The sequence below is a fragment of the Elephantulus edwardii genome, unplaced genomic scaffold, assembly GCF_000299155.1.
Source record: "Elephantulus edwardii isolate Elephantulus edwardi_28Jun2011 unplaced genomic scaffold, EleEdw1.0 scaffold00239, whole genome shotgun sequence".
NCBI classification, from domain to species: Eukaryota; Metazoa; Chordata; class Mammalia; order Macroscelidea; family Macroscelididae; genus Elephantulus; species Elephantulus edwardii.
In genome coordinates, this window is record NW_006399989.1 from 596,853 (window position 1) to 616,923 (window position 20,071).

At 39.9% G+C, this 20,071-nt stretch overlaps 1 protein-coding gene across 1 annotated transcript in view; it reads left to right on the forward strand.

Moving 5' to 3' along the window:
- The window catches only part of FGD1 (FYVE, RhoGEF and PH domain containing 1), a 93,032-nt gene that overhangs the window by 58,186 nt on the left and 14,775 nt on the right, over window positions 1-20,071 (forward strand). The window contains 7 exon segments of the mRNA XM_006898882.1: window positions 8,434-8,607; window positions 8,953-9,130; window positions 9,237-9,672; window positions 12,498-12,587; window positions 13,287-13,435; window positions 15,847-16,003; window positions 16,104-16,242. Of these exon segments, the coding sequence (XP_006898944.1) occupies window positions 8,434-8,607; window positions 8,953-9,130; window positions 9,237-9,672; window positions 12,498-12,587; window positions 13,287-13,435; window positions 15,847-16,003; window positions 16,104-16,242 (1,323 nt within the window).

Below are 20,071 nucleotides of genomic sequence, written 5' to 3' on the forward strand. Positions count from 1 at the left end.
TCTAGCTCCTCGCACATTTTATTGTAGTATTTTGCTTTGTCATTCCGAGCAGCCTTTTGGAATCTTCTGTTCAGCTCTTTAGTGTCTTGAATTCTGGCAAAATTGCAAAACCATCTGTAGAAAACTCAATCAAGACCCACACCTCATACCATACACAAAAACGAATTCAAGATGGCTCAAGGACCTAGGAATAAAACCAAAGACTATAAGCTTCGTTAGAGAAAAGCTTGGAAGAACTCTAGAAGCCGTAATCTACAATATGAGCAGTCTTTCAAGCATAACGAAAAAGGAAAATACAAAATAGATGAATGGGAACTTCTAAGAATCAAATCCCTTTGCATAAAAAGAAAAACCACAGACTGGGGAAAAAAATTGGTAATAACATATCTGACAAGGGACTCAGATATAAAATTTATAGAATACTCAACAAGAAAAAGGTAAACAATCCAATTGCAAAATGGGCACAGGATATGAATAGATACTTCACCAAAGAAGACATTCAGATGGCAAACACATGAAGAAATGTTCAAAATCCCTAGCTCTTTTCCTTGTGAATAGGGACCAGACAAGGATGCCCACTGTCACCACTTCTGTTCAGTATTGTACAGAAGTGCTTGCTAGGACAATATTACAAGAGAAGAAAATAAAATGCATCCAGATTGGCAGAGAGAGATGGTTAAACCGTCGCTATATGTAGATGAAATCATAATGTACACAGGAAACTCCAAGGACTCATCCAAACTGTTAGAACAAAACTGTTAGAGCTAGTAGACTAATTTTGTAGTGTGGCAGAATATAAGATCAGTGTCCAAAAATTAGTGGGATTCCTCTACAGTAACAAAGAGAAAAGAAACAAAGACCACAACATAATTTAAAATAGTCAACCACAAACTGAGATACTTGGGAGACACAAAAGACCTATACAAAGAAAACTACAGAACATTTCTGCAAGACACAATAAAAGACCTAAAGAAATGGAAAAACGTGTCCTGTTCATGGATAGAAAGACTCAATATTGTGAAAATGACAGTCCTACCAAAAGCAATCTACATATTCAATGCAGCCCCAATACGGATACCATATTTACTTTTCAAGGACTTCGAAAGGGAAATTGTCAAGTATATTTGGAGAGGAAAAAGACCCCAAATAAGTAAAGCACTTCTCAAAAAGAAAAATGAAGTGGGAGGCATATCACTCTCTGACCTCAAAACCTACTACATAATGGTAGTAACCAAAACAGCTTGGTCTTCATACAATGACAGGCACATAAACCAATGGAACAAAATTGAGAACCCAGAAATGAACTCAGGTCAACTGATGTTCAACACAGAAGCACAACCTATCAAATAGGGAAATGACAATCTCTTCAACAAATGGTACTGGCAAAACTGGACTGCTACCTGCAGAAAACAGAAACAGGATCGACATCTCACACTATACACAAAAATCAGCTCAAGGTGGATCAGAGACCTGGGAGTAAAGTCTGAAACCATAAAGTTTATAAGAGACAAACTGGGATCAAGCTTAGAAGGCCTAGTCTTTGGTATAAAGAGACTGCTAAATACATCCAGAAATACTCAATCTGGAGAGAATACAGTTGATGAATAGGACCTTGTAAAGATTAAATCCCTATGAGTATTAAAAACTTTTCCCAACAGAGTGAAAAGAAAAGCTACTAACTGGGGAAAAAACATTTGGCAATACCATTTCAGACAAGGGTCTCAGATAAAAAGTTTATAAAGTCCTACAGGTTCTCCACTAGAAAAAGTTTTTTCCATTTCTTTAGGTCTTTTATTGGGCCTTGCAGAAATGTTCTGTAGTTTTCTTTGTATAGGTATTTTGTGTCTCTAGTAAGAAATATTGGAGAGCATATGGAGAGATAGGAACTCTCACCCATTTTTGGTGGGATTGTAAAATGGTACAACCATTTTGGAAGGCAGTTTGGCATTTCTTCAAAAGGTTGACCATAGAAATTCCATATGCTACAGTTATTCTACTGCTTTGAATATACCCCAAGAGAATGAGAACTGAGGCAAAAACGGAGACTGGTACACCAATGTTCATAGCAGTGTTATTCAATTGCAAGAACATGGAAACAGCCCAAATGTCCGACCACAATGGAATGGATTGAGAAATTATGGTACATTCACATGATAAAATACTACACAGCATGCAGGAACAGTGATTTTGTATATTACTACTTAACTTGGGAGGGACTGGAGACCATGATGCTAATTCAACTAACTTTGTCTCATAAGGACAAATATTGTATAAGACCGTTACTGTAGAATGAGTATGAGGATCAAAGGGGGTGGAGGGTGAGAGCAGAGGGCTGAAGATGGGTAGGGGAGGGAGGGAATGGGCAATAATGAGAGGGTTGCACAATTTTATGGATGGAGGGAGGCGGAGGTGAAGGAAATGAGAAAGATCTGATGTGAAAAACAATTTACACAAACTTTGAAATAAACTAGTATTAATTTTTTAAAAAGGATAAATTATACATTAAAAAAAATCCCTACCTCTCCTAGAGATGCAAATCAAAACAACTATGAGATCTCTTACCCCAGCAACAATAGCAAAGTTCAACAGAGCATCAAACAATAAATACTGTAGAGGTTGTGGAGAAATTAGAACCCTATTCACTGCTGTTTGGAGTATAAAATGGTGCAACCACTATGGAAGGTGGTTTGGTGCTTTCTCAAAAAGTTAGAAACAGAAATGCCACTTGACGCAGAAATGCCACTAAAGAAACTATAACCATAATTGCCATCCACATAGATATATGCACACTCATGTCTATTTCTGCATTATTTGCAATAGCAAAGAGAGGGAAGTAACCCAAGTGCCCATCAACAAATGAATGGATAGAAAAACTATGGTATATTCCTACAATAGAATACTATACAGCACTGAAAAACAACTCATAAAATATTATACAACATGGGTGACCCTGCAGGACATTATGTTGAGTGAAATATCTTGGTCACAAAAGGACAAATACTGAATAATACCACTGTTATAAAGCAGGTCTGACATGAGGGTTTGGGAGGAGACTAGGATAAGAGTGAATAAATAATGAGCATTGCTCTGAAAGAGATGAAGGCAAGAACTGTTTAAAAGAAATATATGATTAGGCATTATATTAGGTATAAAAATAGCCCAGAATAAGAGGTATACTGTAGAGAGGACTGTGTAGGGGAGAGGAGGTAGGTAGGTAATTATGTAACAATGAATGAATAAGTGTTTTGGTTGTTTTTTGTGTTTTTTTTTAAAGTGAACTGGGGGAAAGAGAGGGAGAGACGTTAAAAATGTGCAACAATGAATGAATGAAAATCTAACATTTTCGTAAACTTTTGTTAAAGTCACAATTAAAATAAGAAATTTTATTTTAAAAAGAAGTATTCATATCTCCACCTCTTTCTTATATACTTTATTATATATACAAGTATGTGTTACTTAATATCCATTCAGGCAATGTCCAGGCACCTATGTGCCTGCAGTCCTACAAAGTCTTATTTTTGCTTTTCAAGAGAAAGCATCCCTCCTTTTGCTTATTCCAAAACAATAACAACAACAACCAAAAGTGGGGGGAACCTACAAAAGAAAAAAAAAACCTTTGAAAAGAGTTTTAACCACCATGTGTCTATCAAATTTTTTTGTGTTGTGTTAGCTTGTAATTCTCGAGGCTATGCCACTGGTATTTCAAATAACTAAGACAAACTAGGAAACAGGATTGGTTATCCACTTCTGAAATAATGGGTACTTTTTAGTCTTATACAATGCCAGAAAATGAAGCCCTCAGATTGGAAGGCACTTAAAATACAATTGAGTACCAATGAGGGAGTTGGTTTTTTTTTTTGCTTTTCAAGGAGAGGAGCAAAGGGGCAGGTAGAAGGGTGCAACAATGAATGAATGGAATTCCAAAATCTCTGTAGATGTTCATTGAAATGAAAAATAAATAAATTAATCAATAAAAAAAAATACAATTGAGGAAGAGCTGCCTCTGCAAAGTAGAATCTGCCCTTATGGCGTGGATGGAGTAAAGCTTTCAGCCATTGAAGGGCCTTCATTTACAACTCAAAATGAGAGGAAACAGCTACTAACATCCATTAATAACTGGAATATAGACTGTATTAATATGAATTTAGGAAAACGGAAAGTCATCAAAAATTTAATGGAATACATAAAGATCTACATCTCAAGCATTAGTGAGCTAAAATGTACTGGAACTGGTAATTGTGAATTGGTCTACAATGCTTGAATGACAAATTGAAGAGGAATGGTATAGCATTCATGGACAAAAGAATATTTAAGGATGAAGTATAATGCTGACAGTCATAGGATAATATCCATATACATTCAGGGAAGATCTGTTAATATGACAATTATTCAAATACACACACCAAAGACTAAGATCAAAGATTAATAAATTGATGATTTCTACCAACTTCTGCAGTCTAAAATTGATCAAAGAAGCAATCAAGTTGCATTAATAATAACTAGTGATTAGAAGGCAAAACTTGGGGGGAAAAAAAGAAGGATTGGTAGCTGGAAAAATATGACCTTAGTGATAGAAATGAGGCCAGAGATAGAATGGTAGAATTTTGTACAACAAATGCCTTATTCACTGCAAATATATTTTTTTTAAAAAAACCTAAATGATGACTAACACATGTGCCTAGCTTTATGGAGGACACAAGAGTCAAATCAGCAGCATCGTCTGTGGAAAGAGACTGTGAAGCAATTCAGTATCTTTAGTCAGAGCAAGGCCAAGAAACAGACTTTGCAGAACAGACCATTAATTGCTTTTGTACAAGTATCCATTAATTCCATAGCTTATTCTGAATCTAGTTTGAACTTCTTTGTTCATGTACTCCTCCAGCCATTTTTAAATAATCTTCAGGAAGATTTTATTTCTGTGTAATAGTAATAATAGTTTGATAATTTATGTTGGAACATCTTTTTTAAAATTTATAATAGTCACATGTACAGATCTCTTCCAGCCAGCTGGCCAGGTCTTCCAAAATCTCTTTGTATAGACTGTAGAGCATATCTAGGGCTGCATCTGTTTGCTGAAACAACTCAGTTGGTATTCTATCAATTCTTGGAGCCTTTTTTTGCCAATGCTTTCAGTGCAACTTGAATTTCTTTCTGCAGTACTATTGATTTATGATCATATTCTACTTCTTGAAGTGGTTCAGTGTCAAAGAATTCTTTTCAGTACAGTGACTCTCTGTATTCCTTTCATCTGCTTTTGATGCTTCCTGTTTCACTCAATATTTTGCCCAAAGAACACTTCATATTGTACCTTGAGGCTTTATTCTTTTCGCTTGAGAAATGCTGAGCACTTTCTTCCCTTTTGGTTTTCTAATTCCAGCTTCCAGATCTCTATACATTTTGTTTTGGAAGCAGAAGTGGCATCCACTTCCAAAACAACATGCCTCTGGAAACTCTATGAACTTTGATAAACGATGATAGTTATAGAAAGACTTCAAGTCTTTTGTTCATAGGGTCACTATGAGTCATTCTCGACTCAATGGCAATCAACAACAACAACGTAAACTTTGTTATATTTTGTCTTCTCAAGATGCCCTTTGAAATATTCTGTTCTTCTCTCTTATTCCATTAATTTCTTTTAGTTTCTGTATGTTCAAGAGCAAGTTTGAGTCTCTTCTGACATCCATTTTGATCTTTTCATTCTTTCCTGACTCCTTTTTTTTTTTAACTTTTTTCCCTTCTGTCTTTTCTGATTTCTTGATTTCTTCACACAACATATCTATTCTGTGGTAATTAGTGTTTAGTATTTCAGATATATCCTTGAGATGGTTTCTAAACTCAGGTGTGATATGCTTATGGTTGTATTTTGTTTCTAGTGGACTGATTTTAACTTTCTTCAACTTCATGACCTTAGCTGGACTGTAAGAAAGTTCATCCAATCAGCTGAAAGGAGAAAGACCTAGGACCAAAGGTGTCATAGAAAGAAGACATTGGTGGAGGAGACAAGGAAATGTAGGCAAAAGGATAAGAGAGAGAGGGGGATACTGAAGTAGAAGAGAAAGAATCTTGACATTTCTTTTCCCAGTGGAACATGACCTGGTTTCTTGTCCTGACTTAGGCTCCTAAACAAAACTATTATTCATCTCCTTGTAGGTGGAGGTTGTTAGTGTTTCTTATCCTAGCCACACTGAAGCACTGAGGTATGACCTTGCCTCTCCTGGTTCCTTTCTTTTTTAATCTCCCCTCCCCCCATGAAGAGAAGTGGGGGAGGAAAGATGTGTATGTGTGTGTCCTCATCCATGCCTGACAAGGGATACCATTGTCATGTTTTATGACTATAACATAATAAACTATGCCATGTATATGATTTTGTATCTGTGTCTTTGAGTACATGGTAGTATGTGACTTTATGCTGTTTTGTCATGTGTGAAGTTGTGTATGATCTGAGTGGCTATAGTCTTTGTGACTGTGTAACTATGTTTGGAAACATGTTAAAATATATGAAACTCGTGACGCTGGGATTGTGAGACACATTGTGGATGGTACTGTGACTCAGTAAGACCATGTTTAAGAGTATGTAAGTAGGACCATATGTGTTGGGGTGATTATTATGTGAGGCTATATATAGTTGGCATTGTGCAACTTTGGTCTTTGTGACTGTACATGATCACATTTTTAAGTATGTGTTATATGGCTATGAATATATGAGGTTGTGATTGTGAGTCATGTGACTGTGTGTGATCAGATTTTCAGAAGTCTGGTTAGCATATTAGGTGTATGAATTTGTGTGAAGCCACAATTGTACAACAGTATGTGTATTTGTGACTAAGTAGGTTTATTAGTGACTGGTCATATATAAGACTGTATATGATAGAATAACTGCCTCCATGTAGTGATATGAGAAGTCATGTGACTGACATAACTGACACCATGGGCTGGTACCTCTGGGGATTCTTGACTATAACTCACTCTTGTCCTAACCTACCTTCTTTGCCCTTTTATATTCTTCCCCTAATCCAATTGCCTTGTTTTATAGGGTTTTTGGTGGCTGATTTCTTGGAAGTAGATGGCCAGGCCTTTCTTCAGAAATAATTTTTAGTGTTGCATCATCAGGAGCTCCACATCCTTCCACTATACAAGGACTTTTATGACTCCCTCTGGTAGCCTAGTAGTAAGGGGCCATGCTGCCATCCCAAAATCATGTGGTTCAAATTCAGCAGCTGCTCTGTGGGAGAAAGATGGGCAGTCTCCTCCTATGTGATCTACTGCCTCTGAAAACTCCCTGGAGGGTTAGCTATGAGTCAGTTCTGAATCAATGATACACAACAACAACTTCTTTTTTTAATTATTATTAATTTTAATGAATGTTTACAGAGACTTTGGATTTCCATTCATTCATTGTTGCATTTTTCTCCCTGCCCACCCCTCCCCCCCAGGTCGTTCATCTCTTTGAAAAGTAAAAGAAAAATTCTTTGATTGTTATACAATCACCACTTTCCCCCCAGTCCACTCTACTATGCAGCCTTCATTCTGGACTCTCACGACAACTACTTCTGATCACAGGATGGGTTTTCTTTTCTTCTCTGGCCCTACCTGCCATCTGCCTTCTACCTGACCTTCTACCCATTCCACACTCAGCCAATACTTCTTGGGCCCCATACTACTTCTCTAGGGACATGTCTGCATGTCCCTACAGAAGGAGGAAGGCTCATTGGGTCTTTTCTTCCAAGTGTAGTTATCATCTACTCTAGAGCCAAAGACAGAGGAATTTAAAGGGGCACACAGTGACAGGAGATGGATGTAAATGTAAAAGCCACCTTTTTTCTGAATTTAGTGCTTACTCTTTTAAAGTTGTTCCTGCAGCTCCCTGCCAGTCAATGCCACACTTGAATTCTGGGTACTAGATGTGTAGGTATAGAAGTATAAGAGATTAGTACAAATTAGTGAGAAGTGAGGACTATAAGAAGCAAAATTCTTGCTTGGGAATGCAGTATTATCATTTTTAATCACACTCAACTGTATAAAATTGTCACAGAGTCCAGATACCATCAGGGCCTTAAAAGATAAGGGTAAAGATTATTTTATGCTCAGTATACCCGTTTTGACTGTATAAAAAAGGGCTCCAAACACATGGACAAACTTTAGGGTGCTCATTTCCCTACCCAAGTCTAGTTCAACTTCCTAGTAATAATGATTTTTACATAAAAAATAATGTACTAATTACAAATAATTCTTATCTATTTATGAAAATGAAGCCACCCATAACCCTGGTCCTGGCTTCCCATCTAAGGGCTAGGATAAGTGAGCATCCCAGAAAAGCTATGTGGTCAGAAAACAGGCTCTGAGAAACTCCAGGTGCTTGCTGAGATATACAACTTCCTATTCCCTTTTAGAGTAAAGTCAGTCACTTCACATGCAGTTTCTCCCTTTCTTCAGGATTGCACCAAGGAAACCGAATTCTGGTTAAAAGTTTGTCTCTTGATCCTGGCCAGAACCTTGAACCTCATCCAGAACGCTCCCAGTGGCTTCGCTCAGATCCATGCTCCTCTGTTGAAGCCCCAAGTCATCATCTTTCACCAATAAAGCGGGCACCAGGTCCAAAGCCACAAGGTAAGTGGTTCCAGAGAAGGACAGGGAAATGCTATAGCCCAGGGAAGGGCACAGACATGGGAAGGAGAAAAGAAAGAGAAAGTTGACTAGTGGCAGAAAAGGCTTGTTAGAAGTACAGGGAAGCACCATGGTCTATGGGACATTGCTAACTACCCTGACAACAGAGGGTTGTGGCTTGAGGTTAATTTGTGTACACTAGGCTCTCACCTCAGGCCCATTTTATACTCATCTCAAGGAGAAGTGCTTACTGGACATTTGTGGAGGAGGTTGTGGCCTGGTCATGAGAACCACTTTCAAATCCAGTTTATTTGATTCTCTTTTTTACGTCCCCGTATGTCTCTCTAGTGCCCCCAAAGCCCAGCTACCTGCAGATGCCACGGATTCTCCTCTCATCTGACCCTATACCCCCTCCGCCATCTCGTCCACTGCCTGCAGACCCACGAGTGGCTAAGGGACTGACCTCCAGGGCGGAGGCTGGTCCCAGTTCTGCAGCAGTATCTTCATTGATTGAGAAGTTTGAAAGGTGAGTCTGGTCTCTGCAGAAATAAAGGTGAGGATGGGCCTAAGTTAGGAAAGAGACTAACAGGAGCTCATACTTTATTTCCATGTGTATCTCCCACTCATTCCAGAGAGCCTGTGATTGTTGCCTCAGATAGGCCAGCCCTTGGTCTTAGTTCAGGTCTCACAGAGCCAGCCATGTTGCCACCACCACCTCTGCAGCCATCATTGACTCAGCTCCCTGAAGGTGAGGCATCTCACTGCTTGTTCCTGCTGGCTCCTGGGCCTCGAGATGGTGAGAAGATGCCCAATCGGGACAGTGGAATTGACAGCATCAGCTCACCATCCAACAGTGAAGAAACTTGCTTTGTCAGTGATGATGGACCCCCCAGCCACAATCTTTGCCCTGGGCCCCCTACCCTGACCAGTATGCCTGTTGCTTTGGCTGATCCCCACTGGCCTACCTCCCAAGAGGTTGACAGTGACCTGGATGAGGAAGAGGAGGAGGATGAAGAGAAGGACAGAGAAATCCCAGTATCCTCGATGGAAAGACAGGAGTCTGTGGAGGTACTGACCCATGTTCACTAAGAAGCAAAATTTCTGTGTAGAGGAATCAGGAGTCTGGTTTTTAGATTTAGTTCTTCCAAATATTTCTTGAAACAGAATTTTTTTTAAAAATTTTATTAATTTAGCCTCCCTGGTTAGCACCAAACCCCCATAGTCCTCTTCCATCCTGGTGACCACCACAATGACACCAATTTGTTGTTGCTAGGTGCCATTGAGTTGACTATGATTCATAGTGATCCTGTGAACAACAGATTGAAACCTGTTACCTTATCCTGTGCCATCCTCACAATCTCTGCCATGCTTAAACCCAATTATTGCAGATACTGTGTCAATCTGTCTGATTGAGGGTCTTCCTCTCTTTCACAGACTCTCTACCTTTCTAAGCATGATGTCTTTTTCTAAAGACTGGTGCCTTCTGAACATGCCCAAAGTATATGAAATGAAATCTCACTATCCTTTTCTCCCAAGAAGCACTCTAGTTGTGCTTCCTCCAATACAGATTTGTTTGTTCTTGGTAGTCCATGGTATATTCAATGCTCTTAACCAACACTACAATCCAAAGGTATCAGTTCTTCAATTTTCATTATTCACCCTCCAACTTTCATATGCATATGAAACAATTGAAAATACCATGGCTTGGGTCAGACACACCTTAGTCTTTCAGTTGATATCCATCCTTACTCTTTAGAATTTTTAAAAATTTCTTCCTATTTTAAACTTTTTTAAATTGATTTGATTACAAAGCTACAAAAATTGTGTTTCGCACTATTCTTTATTCACATTGTGTTTCATACAATCATTCTCATGCATCATGTTTCATAAAATTAATCACCCTTGGACCTTGCCCATCATTACCCTGTCTTTTCACCCAGATCCTTCCCATTTCCTTACCCCTTCCCTCCACCTACCAAACTGTGCTATCCTGTGGTAAAGAGGCCCTGGACAGCAAATTTGCCAATGGAACCCATCTTTCAATTTCTTGACTACTCTTACCGTGAGTATTGATTGTAGATCCAAATAACATTAAAATCTTGACAACCTCAGTTTTTCTCCATATGTCATGATGCTTCGTATTGGTCCAGTGGTGAGGATTTTTGTTTTTTGGTACTGAGGTACAATACTTACTGATCTTTGATCTTCGTCAGTAAATGCTTCAAGTCTTTTTGACTATGCAGTTTCAAATATTCACTTAGGGAAGTGGCCCTATATTTAGCCAAAAACCACTGACACCAGCTAAGTCTCAGTTTTTCCATCTTGAAGAATGATCACCCTTGTTTGGGATCTCTAAAGACCTGTAATAGCTAGAAGATCTCATGGCTCAATAGCTTTGAACAAGTCTCTTCCCTCCCTGTTCCTCCCCCCCCCCACACACACACACACGTCTGTCTCCTTATTTGTAAAATGGAGGTGTTGTTAAATTAGCAATGCTCTCACAACCAAAGAGAATTCTCAACAGCTGGTGGAAAAGTGTAAGAACTAGACCCCCACAGGAGCAGCCGAAGCTATGAAGATGAAGGATTTTTGGCAGCAAGGAATCCTTAGTGTACCTTGGCAGCTCAACCTTCAGAAGGCATTCTAGTACTTGAGTTAGGTCTCAAGTGTGGAGAACCAAGCTTAAGTGTAGAGGCTGAAGCCAGGGTCTGCTGAAATGGCAGATACTCAGCAAGTATATGCCTAACCAATAAGAAATTGGGCCAACCAGCAGTTCATTTTATACATTTTTATTCTCTGTTTTCCTTACAGTCCAAGCACTTAAAAAGCCTTTCCTGACTGACAGTAAACCAAGAGAGTGAATAAAAAGATAACTAATGTTTACAGAATACTTAATATATCATCTCCTTTTTTATATGCATTAAATAATTTAAGTATCACAACTACAAGATTATTTAGATCCTATTATCTCAGTTTTTTTTGTTTTTTGTTTTTTTAATTTAGTTTATTTTTCATTTCAATGAACATCTACAAAGATTTTGGAATTCCTTTCATTCATTGTTGCACCCTTCTCCCCGCACAAACCCCTCCCCCCCCCCGTTTGCTCCTCTCCTTGAAAAGCAAAAGAAAAACTCCCTCATTGGTACACAATCCCCCCACACCTCCCCAACCCCACCCCCTACCCCCAAATATAACCCACTCTGCAACCCTCATTGCGTACTCCTACGATAAAAATAATGCCCTAAAATATAATACTTTTAGACTATTCTCTCCCCCATAGACTTCAGTGCCGTAAACATATTTCATACAGAGCTCAATGCTCTGGTGACATAGTGGGTTCGGAGTTGCATCACCCAAAAGAAGCACATTTCTGGTGGTTTGAATCCATCAGCTGCTATACAGGAGTAAGATGAGCATCTCCTCTTGTGTGATTTGTTGTTATTGTGCACCATCGAGTCAGAACCAACCCAGACCCTCTGGTGAATTTTCAGAGGCAGTTAATCACATGGGAGGAGATTTCCCATCCAGCCTATGAAAATCCACTGGAGAGTCAAATATGAGTTAGTTCCAACTTGACAGCAATGAGTTGTTGAGTTGAGTGAATGTTAGAACTAGGATTTGAACCCAGGAAGATTGTCTTGTTAAGCAAATACTGATGGAATAGAGAGAACAAATGAGTGCATGGGTGGCTGAGTGAATGAGTTCATGTTATCAGAATTGAGTGGTAGATTTATAATATACTGGGGAATGAGGGATGAATCTGGAGGCTTATGGGTCCAGAGATGGGAATCAGTATTATCTTGTGGTACCATCAGGTTCATTCAGAGAATTTTGGAGACTTGGAGACTAGAGTGGTGAGTGATGTGTCAAGGGTTGCTTCTTCTCCTTTCCAGTTGACCATGCAGCAGAAGGTGTTCCACATTGCCAATGAGCTGCTTCAAACTGAAAAGGCTTATGTTTCCAGGCTCCATCTCCTGGATCAGGTGAATGCCCTTTCAGGGGCCCAGGATAATTGTAGGTAGGTTATAAGGAAGAAGTGATATAGCCAGAGCCCAACCCCATTTTTGGTACAAGAATCTAGATATGGTAAGGCTCCTCTCTGACCTTGATGCCCATTCCATCCTTGAGGGCGTCTCTGATTATGACCCCAAGCTTCATCTTCATACCAGTCCTTATGCCTAACCCAGGATGATACTTCAGCTCTGAATGTAACTCTGACCCTAATACTGACTCTGATGCAGATCTAGAATTTACTCTTGCCTATGAACTGATTGTTGTTGTTGTTAAGCCTAAATTTTATTCTATTACTCCAAATTCACTAAGTCCCCTAAAGGCAGGAAATTTTATCTGCTTTGTTCACCGCTATACATCCCAGCCTCTAGGACAGTGCCTAGCATACAGTAGACACTGAAAAATATTTGTTAAATGAATTTATTTGAATCTGACCTTTCTTCTGACCCTGAATTTAATTCTGATGTTGACCCTGATCCTGACTTTTCATTGTTCCAATGTCTAACTCTAAGTCTTAACCTTGGCAACCAATCCCATACATAACCCTAACTCCAATCCAAGACTAAAGGCCCAGAAAGTTTCCCACAGGCACGGCTTTCACCTTTAAGATACCCCTTCACCAATCAAACCTTACACCCACTTGGGCTGAGCATTCCTGCCCTGCTCCACAGGTGTTCTGTGCCCGGCTGCTGGAAGAAGCTCGGAACCGCAGTTCTTTCCCGACTGATGTTGTCCACGGCATCTTCTCTAACATCTGCTCCATCTATTGCTTCCACCAGCAGTTCCTGCTGCCGGAACTAGAGAAACGCATGGAGGAATGGTGAGGGGCCTCAAATCTAGGCTGTATGCTCTTCCAGAAACTTATTTGCTGTCCCAGGGTCAGATGGGTATTCAGGAGTTCATTCCTCACTGTCCTCTCTTACTGCCTTTCACAAAAATAACCAAGCTTTAGCTCTTCCTTCTAGGTCCTCTCAAGCTAATGTAGAGCACAAACCAATATTTAGATGATTTTAAAAAATGTTACTTTTTTGTTAGGTACCTTGAGTTGTTTCTGACTCATAATGACTCTATGTACAAAAGAATGAAACACTGCCTAGCCTCATAATCATGGCTATGTTTGAGCACAATGTTGCTTACAGCCACTGTACCTGTTCATCTCACTTAAGGCCTTCCTCTTTTTTTGCTGATCCTTTACTAAGCATGATGCCCTTCTCTAAGGATTCGTCTCTTCTGATAACATGTTCAAAGTATATGAGAAAAACTCTCACCAATTTTGCTTCTAAGGAGCATTATGGCTTCTTCCAAGACAGATTTATGTGTTCTTCTGGCAGCCCATGATACATTCAATATTCTTTGCCAATACCACAATTCAAAAGCATTTAGTCTTATTCATTAGGCTTTTACATATTTATGGAATGATTGAAAAGACCATGGCCTAAGTCAGGAACACTTGAACATCTTTTATTTGTTAACACTTTAAAGAAGTCTTCTGTAGTCTATTTGCCCAATGTAATACATTATTTGATATCTTGGCTGCTGCTTCCATGAGTGCTGCTGATTATTGATCCAAGTAAAATTAAATCCTTGACAACTTCAATATTTTTCATTTATCATGATGTTGCTTCTTGATCCAGTTGTGATTATTTTTTTTCTTGATGTTGAGTTGTAGTCCGTACTGAAGACTGTAGTCTTTGATCTTTATCAATAAGTGCTTCAAGTCTTCATCACTTTTAGCAACAGAATGTTAGGTCAGGAACTAAATTTACTTGATCCAAATTCCAGTTCTACCACTTGCTGGCTATGTGATATTGAGCAAATTTCTTAAGCTGTTGCATCTCAGTTTCCTCATCTATAAAAGAGAGATCATAATAATAACCTATCTTGTAGGGTTCTTTTAAGTATTAAAGAAGTTGATACCTTTAGTGAGAATAAACTAGTACCTAGTGTCTAATAGTTGCTTGATAAATGTGAGATGTTAATATTTTTATCTGCTATGATAGTGGCTGGCTGATGGGAATGTGAAGCTGTGGGAATCCAGGTAATGGACCTAATCCAACCTGAGGTTTGGAGAAAGAAATGCCTGAGCTGAGGCTTGAGATGGAATGGTAGGGTTTATAGGTTCTAGGCTCTTCTCTTCCATTCCATTCTTTAGAATTTGTACCATCTACCAGAAAGTTTATTACTAACACAATCATACCATGCTACTCCTGTGCTTAAAATTGTCTCCTTGATTCTCACACAGTATAAAGGCCTTTTCCATTACCCAAACATATCAGTTGCTGTTCTGCCTTACTTATTTGCATATAGTAAGACTAGATTGTTTGCTCATTCTATTTTCTCTGCCCGGAAATACCTCTCAACTGCTTTTGACTGATTAGCTCTGATCGATTCTGCAGGCCTCACCTCTCCCAAGAAGGCTGCATTGATCTCCAGGCCAGGTTAGATCCCTCCTTCTGAGCTTTCTATGTCCTTATCTGGACACTCTAATTGGAAGGTATCTGTGCCCTGTCCTGTCTTCCCAACAGACTCTTCTATAAAGAGGGCTGGAATAAGGCTTAGTCTATGTGCCTTCCCCACCACACTGTGAATTCTGAAGGCTGGAACCAGATCTAGTTCCTGTATCTCTATCATCAGACTGAAGGCTGAAAGAGGACCAGATCATAGTGTCAGATAACAGAACTACCTGTGTCTTTCCCACTAGACTGTGGCATCAAAGGGAAGATTGGTTTTGGTCTCTGTGTTGGCCCCACCAAACTATGATTCTAAAGGGCTGAACCAGGCCTAGTCTCCGTGTAGCTCCAATGACTGTGACCTTGAGGACAGGATCAGGTCTGGTTCCTTTGCCTCTTCTATAGGATAGTGACCCTCTTAAGGCTTTATTTTATATGGCTCATTTCTGTATTGCCATGGCTGAGCACAGAATCAATAATAATCATCAATGAATAAGACGATCCTTGAAGTAAAGTCAGGATAGGTATTCCAAGCCATATTTTTCCTGGTGCTTGAACAGTGAAGAGTTGGGGCATGCAGTGGCCCAGGCAATTGTTTTGAACTTCTTTGGCTAATGAACTTTTAATATAATCATCATTTACAAAGGAGCATATTGGCTGAGAAGTGGGTTTCTAAGATAGAGATGAGACTAGCCCGCTTGGTACTACTTATGTGGCAGAGTTTGAGGGGAGGGGAGTTAACGGATTGTCAGGACCATATCAACCCTCACTTCTACTCTAGGGACCGCTACCCACGCATTGGAGACATCCTGCAGAAGCTGGCACCCTTCCTCAAGATGTATGGTGAGTATGTGAAGAATTTTGACCGGGCTGTGGAGCTGGTCAACACCTGGACAGAGCGCTCTACACAGTTTAAGATCATCATCCATGAAGTACAGGTAAGTGAGCAAGCCAGATGGGGCAGGCTCATGGAGGAAATATATGTGGGGACTTGGTTTACAGCCAGACACAATCTCTCTCCACTTCTGCCTGTCATAGAAGGAGGAAGCCTGTGGTAACCTGACATTGCAGCATCATATGTTGGAGCCTGTGCAGCGCATCCCTCGTTATGAGCTTCTTCTCAAAGACTATCTGTTAAAGCTACCCCATGGTTCTCCAGACAGCAGTGATGCCCAGAGTGAGTATATGCACCTAACTGCCCACCCCCTACTATGAGTTTCACATTGGTCTCTCTAGATCAAACCACTGAGGCAGGGCTCCAAATCTTAATTCACAAGGCAAGTTTCCTAACTAAAACCCCTTCGTTAAGGCACATGATTGACATCCCAGAATAGGATCTCCAAATGGAAAGTTTCATATCGTGGTTCTGAAGTGGTTCTTCAACATGAACTTCAAGTTGAGATCCTTGCCTGAGTATCCAGACTGGACATTCAGAGGTCCACAAGTTTGACCTTCCCAGCTAGAACCCCATAGTCTGAACAGTATGTCGGAAAGGATTCTCCCGAAGGGAGCAATCCAATCCCTAGCTGAGACCCAAGGCTGACTCCCAAACTGGGCCCTGAGTGAAGTTGTATGAAGTCCAAAATAAACTCAGTCTGAACTCAGGAACGGAGCTGAATAGATGGAACCCCCAGGCTAAGAACCATAGGTGGCTCCTCTCAAGCTGTGCCATCTTTACTAGTCTTCATAGCTTAGCTCCTAGAAAAAGCCCTGTCTCATCACCCTACTGATTTTATGTCATTCAGATTTATAACTTCATTTTGTGTCTTCAGCCACTACCCAAAATCAAACTGCAAAAAACTCTCCAACTCTAATGAAAGCCCTACTACAAATCCAACGTTCTAGAACAGAGCACCATATTTTCTGCCTCCTAGATTCAGATCTCTAAGCTGAGATATCTTCTCAGTCATTACAATCATTACACTTTGTTTTGTTTGGTTTTTTTTATTTTTTTTCTATAATTATATTTTATTAATTTTCATAAACATTTACAGAGATTTTGGGCTTCCACTCATTCATTGTTGCACTATTCTCTCTACCCTCCTCCCAGTTTGTTCTTGTCCAAATGCCACAGTGCTTGTCAAAGCCAGTTCTGATTAATCTTCTTTGTCAGTGTATCCTTTGCCATTCCCTATCACTCCTCCCTGAGAGGGACTTCACCCTGAGTCATAAGGAAAAGGGGACGGCGTATTCTCTTAGCTACTTCCTGCTGAAAAGGGACGCTGTGGGTTTCAGGGTGAAGATCTTCTCTCACTACTCTAAAGGGCCCCTTTGGCAGTAGGAAACACATAGACTATTATGGAGATTGATTTTGGAATTCAGATGCACTCTTATTGATTGTGCTTGGCTGTACATGTACATATCCTTCAAGATGTATCATGGGGGTGTTGCAACCTAGAAGACACAAATTTGACTAACAAGTTATAAGTACATGAGTCCAAAAATTATGGAAAAGTAAAAGAAAAGACAATCATTACACTTTGAACCATTAGACTCAGTCACTGAATCATTATACTTTGAACCATTAGAAAAGTGTTACATTCTGAGTGACTGGTCTACCCCATCTTCTTGCTCCTAGACTGTTACTTCATTTATTGATGAATATAATTGATCACCTCAATGATCTGTGCGTTGTTCTAGGCACTAGGTATTAGTGGTAAAGAGAGCCAAGATCCTTGATTTCAAGGAGCTTATATTCTAGTTGGAGAGATAGACAATATGCAGAAGTAATAAATACACAGGAAAATATTAGATAAGTGCTAAGTGCAATTCAGAGAATTGGAAGAGGGTGCTGTACTGTAGTTTGAATGGCATCTCTGAACAGAATACATTTGAGTCAAAGCTTGAATAAAAAGAATGTAGCTGCATACTGGCTAAAGAGGAGCACATTCCAGGCAGTGTGAGTTCCTCAGGTACAGGGAGGCTAGCTTGCATATTTCTGAACCTTTGGGGCTATGTCACTCATTCATGGCAACTGAAAGTAGAATGGGAGAAGAGGGGATAAAGAGAATAATAAGGCTTTGAAACTCAAGGTAAGGAGATAAATTTTATTTTTAGCTTAGTGGGAAGTCATAAAAAAGTTTGATCTGAAATACAGGAGGAACAAGAGTGGGAGGAGCAAAAGACCAGTTAGAAGACTTTTGCAATAACACAAGTAAAAGTAGTTGGCCAGTATAAGTGAGATTTATGATATATCATATTTGGAAGTAGCCTTGGAAGGACTAGGGTGGAGTGAGTGTGACGCTTGTGAGAATAACTCCTAGGTTTTTGACTAATGATGATGGTTACTGGTTCAGGAGTTTGATTTTGGACATGTTCAAAAAGAGCAGCCAGTCAGGCAGTTAGATGGGTCTGGAATTAAAGACTTGGTAATCATTGGCATATAGATAGTATTCAAAGTCATGGGACTGACTATCTATGACCAAGGAAGGCTGAAGAATGTAAACGCTGATAAGGAAACCCAGGACAAAGGCTAGGAAGGTGAAAGGAAGAATAAATAATTGAGTTCCCAAAATGCATTCCTTCCCGAGATGGGGAACCAAATCTGGGCTCCTAGAAAAAGCTAAACCCAAAGTAACCCTATGAGCAATGGCTCTGGAGCTTGCCTTATTTTGAGCCAACCTCACCATCTCCAACATACCTGACACCATTGCCAGTCACTGTGTCAATCCATCTTATCCAAGGTCTTCCTTTCTTGCACTGACCTTCTGCCCTTCCAAGCATGTTGTCCTTCTCCAAGGACTGGCCCCTCCTGAAAACTTTCCCAAAGAATGTGAAATGAAGTTTCAAAATCCTTGCCTCCAAGGAACAACCTGGTTTCACCCTCTCTAAGACAGATCTGTTTATTCTCTTGGCAGTCCATGGTATGTTCAGTATTCTTCTACAGCATTATAGCTCAAAGTATCAATTCTTCTTCTGTCATTCTTAGTCTTTGTCCAGCTCTCAGATGCATAGCAAAAAATTAAGACGACCATGGCTTTTATCAGGTACACCTTAGTCTTTAGACTGATATCATTTTTCTTTAGTACTCGGGAGTGGTCCTTGACAGCAGATTTTCTCAATGCAGCTCAGCTTTTGATTTCCTGACTGCTGGTGCCAAGATTGTTGATTGTGGATCTAAGGAAGATGAATTTGTTAACAACTTCAATCTTTTCTCCATCTATCATGATGCTGCCTATTTTGGCCTGGTGGTGAGGATTTTTGTCTTCTTGATGGTGAGATGCAATCCATACTGAAGGCTTCACTCCTTCATCTTCTGCAGCAAGCACTTCAAATTCTCCATGGTTTTGGCGAGCAAGGCTGCATAACACAGGTTGTTATGAGTCTTCCTACAATCCTGATGCCACATTCTTCTTTGTAAAGTTTGATAGTAAATGTCATAGTCTGGGTTCTCTTTCTCAAACAAAGAAACAAGAAAAAAAAACCCCAAACCCCTTCAACCTTGTTTATGGATTTGAACTGCCAGGTACATGCAATACCGGATCTCTCTCTCTCTTGGGGGCGTGTGTATGTATGTGTGTAGGAGTTTTGATGACATAATCAATGGGGAGTTGTGCTACTAACCTAAAGGTGACACCTCTCTGGCCCTCAAACAGTGATTCTAAAGGAAAAAAAAATAGGCAATCTCCTTGGTGATTTGAATCAACCAGTGGCTCTGAGAGGGGGGGATGGTCAATCTCCTATGTCATTTACAGCCTCCAAAAACCTGCTAAATCATCAACTATGAGTTGGTTCACATGTACACATACACACATGACCACTATTAACAGCTGAGCTGAACCCTGCCCTATCCTGTGCCATCCTCATCATCTCTGACCTCTAGAACCCACTACTGAAGTCACTGCATCATTTTATCTCATTGAGCGTCTTTCTCTCCTTTGCTGACCCTCCATCTTTCCAAGCATGATATCCTTTTCCAAGGAATAGCTTCACCTAGCTACATGTCCAAAGTATGAAAGACTATATCACCATCTTTGTCTCCAAGGAGTACTCTGGCTACACTTTTT